This window comes from Elephantulus edwardii, unplaced genomic scaffold (genome assembly GCF_000299155.1).
Source record: "Elephantulus edwardii isolate Elephantulus edwardi_28Jun2011 unplaced genomic scaffold, EleEdw1.0 scaffold00031, whole genome shotgun sequence".
Classification (NCBI taxonomy): domain Eukaryota; kingdom Metazoa; phylum Chordata; class Mammalia; order Macroscelidea; family Macroscelididae; genus Elephantulus; species Elephantulus edwardii.
The window spans coordinates 2,473,183-2,484,486 of NW_006399781.1; the positions used below are offsets into that span (position 1 = coordinate 2,473,183).

The 11,304-nt window shown below is 37.7% G+C and overlaps 1 protein-coding gene across 1 annotated transcript in view; it reads right to left on the bottom strand.

Moving 5' to 3' along the window:
* The window catches only part of LOC102864547 (coiled-coil domain-containing protein 39-like), a 123,383-nt gene extending 118,558 nt beyond the window's left edge, over nt 1–4,825 (bottom strand). Inside the window, exons 1-2 of the mRNA XM_006884151.1 lie at nt 4,736–4,825; nt 718–837 (exon numbers count right to left, since the gene is read on the bottom strand). Of these exons, the coding sequence (XP_006884213.1) occupies nt 718–837; nt 4,736–4,825 (210 nt within the window). The remainder of the gene's footprint in view (nt 1–717; nt 838–4,735) is intronic.
* Nucleotides 4,826–11,304: the final 6,479 nt, after the last annotated feature.

The window sequence follows — 11,304 nt, forward strand, 5'->3', positions numbered from 1 at the left end:
TGTGGGAGATTTTCCTTCACTCAAGATGATCCCAGAGGAATATGCGGCAAAATGAAGAGCAGATAAAAGCAGTTATGCTTGTACCGGGTCTGTTTCTGCTTCCAGCAGTCATTTCTCACTACCATAATTATTACTTTCTCATATAATTTATTTTCTAATATCATTAGGTTGTTTGAATGGTGATTTCTCCTTTTGTACTAACTGATTTCTTTGGACTTAGTGGCAGAAGGTAGTTTTCAAAATCTTTTTTTCCCTGCCTCCTTAAAGGTTCAAAGTTATACTCACAATAGTTTAATTTTGCTTATTGTTATTGATGTTGTTATGTGCTACTGAGTCAGGGATTACTTGTATCTGACCTTCCAAAGGGTTTTCAGAGGCTGGAAATGGCATAGGAGATAGTGCATCTTTCTCCCAAGGAGGAGCAGTTTGAATCCACAAGTTGCTCTACAGGAGAAAAGTGGTCTATCTCCTCTCATGACATTTACAGCCTTTAAAAACCCACTGGAGGGTCAGCTGTGAGTCAGTTCCACCTCAGCAGTACATAACAACAACATATACTATATATGTCGAATAGATAAAGGAGACCTGTTGGCCTAGTGTCAAGGAACGGTAATCATGCATTCCCTATTATATCTAAGATAAAATCACATAAGTAAATGCACTCTTAAAATAGTCAATAAATATGTGTGATACAATCAACATTCAATCCAGCATTACCTGAGTAAAGGCAAGCTCTTGGTTAACATTTTTAAAATGTGACGTCATAGCACTGATTCGCTCTTCATAGTCACGGAGCTGATCTTTCAAAGTGGACCTTTCATTCTGAAGCTTTGACAACTGCAAATAATAAATGCTATGATTAACTAAAGTCCTGCTAAATTTTTCACACATTCAAGGCCTTCAAATAAAAATAAAACATTCATTTACTCTGCTTCCTAAAAAGTCTATTTGAATCTCTAAAATCTATTATTTAACTAAAATAAGTGTAGCAATTGGGGGATTACTGTGGAAAAGCAGCCCCATATTGAAAGAACAGAATCTCAGAATAGTAGCAGGTGTGGTCAGGGCCTACTGCTGACATGCTTTTTCACACAGCAGCAAGTGTTCTCAAGTGGAGAAATGAGATGTGATTCCATAGTTAAATCATAAGAGCTCTAAGAAAGGCAAATAAGAGCACAGTAATAAGACATAATAAAAAATAAAACATGAATGAAAAATATGAGTAGTGGCATGATTTCTCCTACTTGGATCACTATAAAATAAAGCCATAAATTTAGGCTAAGCCCAATAAAATAGAATAACCTAGGCTCATAAGCCTAGAATTTGTCTTGATTCTATTATTCAAATTCTTTTTAAAAAATTTTTTTATTTTATTTGTGATTTTAATGAAAGCTTACAGAAAAGTTGTATTTTTATTCATTCATTGTTGCACATGCCCCCAGCTCACTTTTAAAATAAAATTCATTGTTGCACAATTTCCTCCCTTCTCCCCTTCTTTCCTCCCCTCTCATCTTTGCACTGTACCTCTTATTATGGACTGTTGTCATATGTATGATGCTTGATCATATATTCCTTTTTTAAAGTTTTTCCCTTCATCTATTCCAAGGCAGTGTTAATTATCTATCCACTTTTATTCTATTCTCCCCCAAACTTCCATGTCAGTCCTGCTTTATAAGTGGTGCTATGTAGTATTTGTCCTTTTGTGGCTGAGATATTTCACTCAGCATAATGTCCTGGCAACCCAAGTGCCCATCAATAAACAAATTGATTATATTACTCAAATTCTTCATATTATTTTTTGCCTATTCATACTATCTCCTTCTGAGAAGACACACATGAAAATCTCTCACTATAAATGTATTTTTTTGTCAAAATCTCCTTGTATTTTTAACTTCTTTCATGTTTGTAAGGTGTTCCGAGGGGCTAGTCAGTAGGGAGTTGCACTGTTAACCCAAGTGTGTGATCTATGCCCAAAGCAAAGGCTTGAATCCGTCAGCTGCTAAGTCAGGGAAAGATGAGCACTCTCCTCCCTTGCAACTTACCACTTCTGAAAACTCCCTGGAGGGCCAGCTATAAGTCACTTCCAACTGGCCAGCAATGAATGTGTGTAAGTTCATGTTTTAGTTGTTGTCTCGTTCGTACACACATCTTTACTGTTGTTTTACATTTTATTCATCATTCATGCCTTTCATCATTTCATAATGTCCTCATACAAAAAAAAAACCCTGCTTTTTTAAGGTAGTATAATGACTAATTCTCCCCAAATTTACAAACTCTTCCCCTCACAGAGTTCCTTTTTTTTCTGAAAAAGAACATATAACAATCTCCAGACAGTTACTACAAACTTGCATGATGTGAGAAGTATTAAGATAAACAAAACAAAACCAGAGGAAACACATTATTCAGAGCACAAAAGACAAAACTTAAATGCACACAATGAAAATGGCCATAAGAAACACAATGTGAATGGGAAACAGATGAGGGAGAGAACTGTTTAAAAGGGATATATGAATGGGAGGGGTGTGTGTGTGTAAATCCAAATATAAAATGAAAAGAAAATAAACATGCACATATACAACACATACTCGAGAGTTATCAGAGGTCATGTTATGCCCTTGAAACAAAACCACAGTGCCATAAACCACAATTTATCTTAAATTAAAAAATCTGTTGTATTTGCCAAAATGGGTGTGTGGAGGCAGGTAGAAACCAGTGGAAAGTTTAATGATTAACTTTGATACAGTGATAGTTTAAAGCTGAAATTTCATAAAAGGTAGAAATTAGAACCACAGGAAAACTAAAAGACACAGAAGACTTGTTGAGTAGATCTACTGAATATTCCATGAACTGCCAAAACGACAAACAGATATGTCTTGGAGAAAGTGCAGCCAGAGTGCTTCTTGGAGGCAATGATGACAAAGCTTCATCTCACTATTTTGGGCATGTTGTTAGGAGAGGCTATTCCTTTGAGAAGGACATCATGCTTGGAAAGATGGAAAGCCAGCAAAAGAGGGGAAGACCTTCAATGAGATGGATTTACACAGAGGCTGCAGAAATGGGCTCAAGTGTGTGAGAGATGAGGAAGCACAGGATAAGGTCCAGATCTGTTCATAGAGTCGCTATGAGTCACATTAAATTTGGTGGCACGTATCAAGAACAACGTCTAACTAATGGAGGAGGACCCAAAAGAAAAAAAAAAATTTTAAAGGATTAAATTACCAAAGAAATAATTTTTAAAATTCTGAAATAAAAAGGTTAAGTGGAACTTTGCCTTTATTAATTTCTTAGAGCCTTGTAACAACCCTGATCTCTTCTTTACAGAAGAACAGATAGTACTGGCAAACGGGATCTATATTCAATAATGGTTATTTCTTACTATTATTATTTTTACTTTCTGGGTGCTAGACTTCTATTTCACTGCCCTTCGGGCGAGGGGATCAGTGTTTTAAATGACAGAGTAAATGTGTCAATTTTTGGACAAGTGTTCCTATGATTTTCAAAAGTTAGTCAACAGTGACCATTATGTTGAGTGAAAAATCTCAGTCACAAAAGGACAAATACTGTATAGTGCCACTGTTGTAAAACGGGACTGACATGGGGGTTAGGGAGAGACTGAGAAAGATGGGTTCAAGTGTATACTGCATTGAAACAGATGAGGGAGAGAACTGTATAAAAGGGATATACGAGTAAGTATTATTGTCATGACTTGAGTCCAGAAGGAAGATGGCATAGCAGAGTGGACTTGGTGGGAGGGACTGCATAACAATGAAAGAATTTTTCTTTTACTTTTCGAAGAGAAGAGCAAATTGGGAGGGAGTGGATATGCAGGGAGAAAAGTGCAACAATGAACGAATGGAAATAAAAAGTCTCTGTAAACTTTCATTAATATTAACAATTTTTTAAAATTATATTTAAAAACGTAGTCAATAAATTTCTGTTCTACACAGTATTGTAAGCATCGTCCCTTCTGGGACTCTCTTCCACAAACCTTATTTTGTGGTGGGGGCTGATTACTAAAGGTTTTTAAAGTTCTCCTGAACAGCTAGCTGCATTTTTCCCAACAACTAATTGATTAGTTGGTTTCAAATAGCTCCTTCCTTCTAATGTCAAATATTTTATAGAGTTACATGACAACTTAATCCTCACTTAAATTTCCCATTTTACCTTTTTAGAACATCTAAAGTAAAAGTTGGCTTTAGACATGATTGGCAAAAACTCACAAAGAAAGGCCAATCCGAATTTGTTTTATTGTTGTTCATAAATATCGAGAGATTACTGTTGCTATGCGCACCTTGGAAGTCCATTTCCAGGGGGGGTTTATTCTGAAGAAGACAAAGGAGAACGAACTTTTCCTTTCCAGCCCAGGAGGCTAGAAATTAGTTAAGTGGAATTTGAGGAATGAGATGAATAATGGTGAGATTTTACAGCCCTGAAAATCAGATACTGTGTTAATATCTTAAAATACTGCTTTTTCTAGCTGAATATGACTGTGTTGGAAATAAATCCACGGTGGATCAGAACCTCATGCCTTTGGGATGGCAGTGCAGCTCCTCCTTACCACTAGACCACAAGAACCCCCTCTCTAACAAAGCCCAAAAAAGGTGAGGAAGATGAAGCAGGGAAGAGTTATGCCCGTGTAAACGGAACTGTAGAAGAGAGAAATGACAAGGTTAAGGTATTCCTTCTAACTAATAAACGTCTTCAAATGGATCCCCCTTCTTCTCCAGAACCTCACCTGCTCTTCCAGCTGTTTGTTCTCTTCATTCGCCACAGGGATGGCAAATCCGTCTTCCCATTGCAGCTCCGCTAAGAATTCGCTACTCATGATGGTAAATGGGTAGGAGACTTCAAACAAGATGTAAAAGAACTATAGTCCTTCGGTCAACCCTAGGCGCCCACAAAGCTCCCTTGCAGCTTCCACCAGAGCCTAGCAACCATTCCGCGTCCTTAGCTACCAAACAGGAAGCGCTTAGAGTTGCAGACGGAACTTCCGGTTAGACTTCCTTTTGAGCCGCAAACTCAAAACTGAGTGGTGATGAAGTGGTTTTCGATTCATAACAGCTCACCGGGCTGGTTTCAGAAACTGTAAATCTTGACAGGAGAAGACTGCTCATCTTTCTGCCGAGAAGCCACTGGTACCGAACTGCTGGGTTTTTGCTGTTGTTGTTTTGTTGTTGTTGTGTGCCTTCGAGATGGAACCGGCCCTTAGCCCACTCTCCAGTGGATTTCAGACGCTATAAATCGGAGCGGAGTTGGTTGCCTATCTTTTTCCCATAGAGCATGCATTTGAACCCATACCTTATTGTGCAGTTTCTCACCACTTGCTAACAGTACAACACTCTTCATACTACCCTGTTGTTGTTAAGTCCTTCCCAAGAGCAAGTGAAGCACTTTCCGTGACGATTTGCTGTAGTTGCCAGGTTCAGCCTAACTTTTTGTCTAACTGGAGCTCTCAGATCTTTTACCTTTGACCACTCCACCCCCTACCTCTCTCAGAGGGTGTAAAATCTGTCTTCTTGAGACCAACCTACGGACTAAAAGATACGTAAATGAACTTGGACTGTGCAGCTTCCTAGTTGCTGGACATGATAGTATGATAGTTAATGGATATTAGTTAATAAAGTTATTATAGTTATTATAATAAGATAGAGTTAATAAAGAATGAATTTTCTTTTCAAGTGGTGTAGGTGAACTCACTGAAGTCGAAGCAAAGTGATACTCTGAAACACTTCATTCCCTGGAATCACTGCTGGGCGTTCCATTCTTCCTCTGTTTTCCTTCTAGCCTTCCCAATGCTCAACTGCCTGCTAAAGATGAGTGCAGATCACTGACATGGAACTTAAGTTTCAGTCATTGTGGCTTCCTCCCCTGCAACTTCTACAGCTTTTTTTTTTTTTTTTTCATTTATTAACATTTTAAAAATCCGGAATTCACAAACATTTGTTTGTTCTCTAGGAAAAGATACACATTATCTTTCTCATTATTTGTCTGAAGCGATGTCCCTGCCAGACTCAACAACTCAACTCATTGTTACCTTACACCGGGTTTCCAGAGGCTGTAAATTGAGAGTGAGAAGATGTACATCCTTCTCTTCTGGAGCTGCTGATGAACACAAATAACCAGAAAGACACTGCCTTTGGGTTAGCAGTGAAACTCCATATGGACTTCCCCTACCAGAAATCCCTCTTTGAGACTGTCTGGTTGCAGATCTCTGACTCAGTGGTAAGGAGTTGCACTGCCAACCCAAACACACTCAGTTTATTCCACCTGATGGTTGCAGGAGAAAGATGGATGATTCTCCCTTGCAACCTACAGCCTCTGAAATCCACTGGAGGGGCCAACTGAGAACAACGAATTTTAATTATAAGTAGTCCTGGACTGAGAGAGAAAGTGTGAGGGGTATCTTACCAGAAAAATGATTCTGGCTAAATCAAATACCTCATTTTTTACTTTATTTAACATTATTGTTTATTGTCTATTATTACCAGCATCTTCATAAGTCATAATATTGAACATCAGTAAATAAACATCTGAAAATAATAACATCAGCAAAATTATATTTGTGATATTAAATGTAGCACACTATATTAATAATAAGATATACTGAAAACAAACACAAAATCCCAACACTGTCTTAAATGTGCTTTGTGGTAAGGTCAGTTCGTCCTGAATCAAGGACTGCTTCTACTTACTTGGCTCTGGTAGACATTTGGATATATGGCCTCTGTTGTGTATCAACAGCTCCTTTAATTTCCTAGATTAAAAATTGGAGATGCCCAAAGAGGAAGTGATTAAAGCAAGCTATGCCTAAACTAGGGCATGAGAGCAGCTGCATGGAGCAAGATGCGGCTTAAATGGTTTGTACTGGGTTTTATGGTTTAGAATTGATTCAGCCAGCAACTGGTAATCCAAAGTATGCTCCTATCATTGAGGGATATTGTTGACCAGAATACCCTTTACTGCTCCCACATTTCAGTATAAACTAATTTTGAATATTCAATAAACAGGCACTTAGAACTTAATCTAAAGTCCAAGGTCTGATTTCTGCCTACTTCCCTGAATGTGTATACAACATTAGATCTTTAAAACCTCAATGGGACAATATTAAGAACATTAAAGTCCAGAATGAGTCAAGGGTAGCTACTCTTTATTTAACATATGCTGAACTATTCACCAATAAAACCGAAAGTATGATTTTTCAGGATAACTACATAGTAATTAATTGTAGGCTTGTTGTAGTTATGTGCCATCTAGTCGCTTGCAATCTATACACAATAGTCCTGAACCCTGCTTTTGCCTGTGCCAACCTTATTTTCTATGACATACCTACCCTCATTACTCCAATCACTGAATCAATCCATCTCATCAAGGGTCTTCCTCTCTTGCATTGTCCCTCCACCCTCCCAAGCATGATGTCCCTCCTTGCAACATGCCCAAAGTATGTTCGAAAAAGCTTTCGAATCCTTGCCTCCAAGGAACAGCCTGGTTTCACTCTCTCTAGGATGAACCCTTTTGTTCTCCTGGTATATTAGTCCATGGTATATTCAATACTCTTCTCCAGCACCACAGCTCAAAGGCATCAGTTCTCTATCTTCCCTAGCCATTGTTCAGCTTTCTGACGCATAGTAAGTAATTTTGAAGACTCAGGTGCACCCTAGTCTCCAGACTGACATCGTTGCTCTTCAGTACTCTGGAGAGAACACCGACAGCTGACTTTCCCAATGGAATTTGTCTCTTGATTTCCTAGCTGCTGGTACCAATAGTGTTAATTGTGGATCCAGAAAAACTAAAGCTATAAACAATCTCAAACTCTTTACTGTCTATCATGATGCTACTAATTGACCCAGTTGTTAGAATCTTTGTTTTCTTGTTGTTGACTTTCAATCCATCTTTAAGGCTGCAGTTGTTGGCTTTCTGCAGTGAGCACTTCCTCCTCCGTTTCAGCAAGCAGGGTTGTGTCATATGCATAATGTAGGTTGTTGATGAACCTTCCTCCCATACTTACGCCACACTCCTCTTCATAGGGTCCAGCCTCCTAGATATTGGGGGCTTAGAACTTGAAAAAAAAACAACAATAATTCCTGACTGACTATTAAACCAAAACACAGAAATTATATAAAAGATCATATATACCCCAACATTACAAAGACTAGGATAATAGAAATCTTGCCAAGACAATCACAAGATCAGTGAGACATGATTTTAAGATCTCTGGAGTCTTAGAAATAGAACTTGGTCATTAATTTTTTAATTTATTTTTTCTGCAAGAATAAGTTTAGGTGTTTCAAGGACTTAAATCCAACTATGTGAAATAAAACAAGCTTATTTTAAAGTTTAATTACAATTTAATGCATAACTATAAGCTTTGAAAATTATAATGTGTGGGTAAATATGGAGTTGATTTTTCAATATGACTTTTCTGTGCTGTGTAGATGGGCAAAATGCAAATAGGGCATGTTAACCTATCCACAAAGGGATTGACTATCTATCAGTCCACAAGAGGATTGGCTAGTCTTGTAATTAAATTGAGCAACCCAGCCATAGAAGGGGAGAGAGATCTCCTGCCACTCCCAGCAATGAAACCTCACCACAAAGAGCAGAGAAGCCATGACTGAACTAGAGATATGATGTAAAATGGGACCTTTGGATTGCTACACTATTGAACCAGAGCTAAAAGCCTTTGCCCAAGTTTATTGGGCACCTGGACTTAAGGGCCATAATTCACAGGACTAAGAACTTTGTAACACTGGCTTAAAACTGTGATGCTCAAAGCCAAAGTGTCTGCAAACACATTTTGGGACCCATCCTGACCATATTCTATTACTAACCTAGATTACAATCTTTTTACTTCTATAACGTGAGTCTCTGTGGTCTGTGAACTACTTCATTGGAGTTTGGGCTGAGAAAATCATAGGTATGTAGTGGTGTGTGGGACATGCCTGACCTCGTGGTAATTGGTTTTGTGTTACTGATACTGTTCAGGGAGACAGTTCACCTTTGTGAAATTGATAAAGGTCAGACATGGCTGTCCCCATGAGGCACTTGCTCTTTTTACAATAAACATATATCTTACATATGTTTCAAATATTTACTAAAAATTAATAATATGCCCTTTAGTGTCATTGGTAAGAACTTTTTTTCACAAAGCAAAACATACAATTCAATTATATGTCAATATAGTTATTTATGCTTGAAATTTGTTGTAGTGTTGCAACTTTGAAAAATTATACTGGCTATGTATCTTAAACATTTCCTAGGACTAACACCCCACTCTGGTTCCTAATTTTGAGGCAGCTCCCTTGTCCTGTGCCATAGATTGGTCACCCAGCTTAAGCTGTAGTGCCAGCCACATGACTGCAGCTGTCTCTGGTAGGTACTCCTCTAGGCCTCAGGGACATGAAAGGAAGGCTTATCATCGGGGATCTATTTCCTGACTTTCAGGAGTTTGTTGGTGTTAGAATTCATAGGAAGGGAGGAAGAAGCATGCTGTGCTGTTAACCAAAAGACAATAATGTCTGTGTTTCAAAACTACTTTTAACATCAACTATCATATGTATATTTGTTGTAGTGGTAGTGGTGGTGGTGGTGGTGTACCATCATCAAGTTGAAAGCGAATCATAGCTGATCCTACAGAAGGGACCAAACAAGAGGAGGCAGTTCATCCTTCTCCCATGTAGCATGTGGTGGATTCAACCCATATACCTTTGAAATTGCAACATCTTACCACTAGATCAAGTGGAAATACCATGCCTTGGTTAATATCCACCTTAGTAGTCAAGGTGACGTCCTTGCTCTTTAACATTTTGAAGAGGTCTTTTGCAGTAGATTTGGCCAATATAGAATATAATTTGATTTCCTGACTTGTTTCAGCAGATATTGTGAATACAAGTAAATTCAAATTTTTCACATTTCTATCTTTTCTTTGTTTATCATAGTAGTATTCATCCAGTTATGAGGATTTTTGTTTTCTTTATGTTGGAGTGTAAGCCTGACAGAAACATATAGTCTTTAAGCCTCATTGGAAAATGTCTCAAGTATTCATTATCTGAAAGTCAGTCTCTGTTATCTGCATATTGTACATTGTTATTGTCTTCCTCGAATATTGATGAAAAATCTTCTTCATATAGTGAAGCCATTAATATTATTTGCTTAGCATCTAGAATGAATAGTTATGACAAAGGACAGCTTTCCTGATTTCAACCTTGCAGTATTTTCTTGTTCTTCTTGATGTTTATGCAGTTTCCACATGGACACAATTAGGTATACTTGAACTCCCATTCATCATAATTTTATCAGTAATTTGTCATGAAATAAAGTGAAATGCCCTTGTAAAGTCAATAAAATACAACCAAGTGTAAACTGATTGGCCATCTGGATTTAGTTAACAATCACCTGTGGGCTGGAAGCTTCTTTAAATCAATCAGGACCTGGTGGGTGGGCCTTTATATTTAAAAGTTTGTTGGGTCCTGACGAAGTCTCCAGTTTGGAGGCTTCTGTGTGAAGCAGTTGGATTCTGGAGGGTAGGTTGCTTTGATTTAATTGAAAGTCAGGTTTAAACTGGTCATTTTTTATTTCATTAACAGTCAAGTGTAAGCTGCTTAGCCATCTAGCTTTAGTTAACAATCAGCTGTGGGTTGAAAATGCTTTGTTTAAATCAATCAGGACCTGGTGTTAATTGTGCTTGGGGAAAACATTGTTCTAAGTGGTACAGCACTTGTTTGTCATTTTGCTGTGCTGTGATAACTTAAGGTTTCTGTGATACTGAAATCATAAGGGTTACTCATAGTGGACAGAGTTTGGCAGAGCATCTAGATTAAGACAGGCTTTGAAGCAAGCTTGGCATAGAGTAATAGCATAGAGTAATGAAGCAGGATTGGCATACAGTAATTGGCATAGAGTAATGAAGCAGGATTGGCATAGAGTAATGCTGTAGCATTAACCAATAAAAAAGACTTATCCTGAAGTACAATCTTGTATGTGTTAGGATAAGATCCGTATGGATACAAGAAAGATCTGTTAACCCAACTATTATTCAAATATATATATATATATATATATATATATACTAAGAAGGCCAAAGCAGAAGAAATTGAGGGTTACTACCAAAGTCTGCAGCCTAAATTGATAAAAAAACCAATTGAGATATATTCATAATAACTGTTAATTGGAATACTAAAGTTGAAAAAAAAGAAGGATTGGTAGTGGGAAAATATGGCCTTGGTGACAGAAATTAGTCTGGAGATTACAAAATAGAACTTTGTGTAACCAAGCATTTATTCATTGCAGACATAAAAAAACCAAACA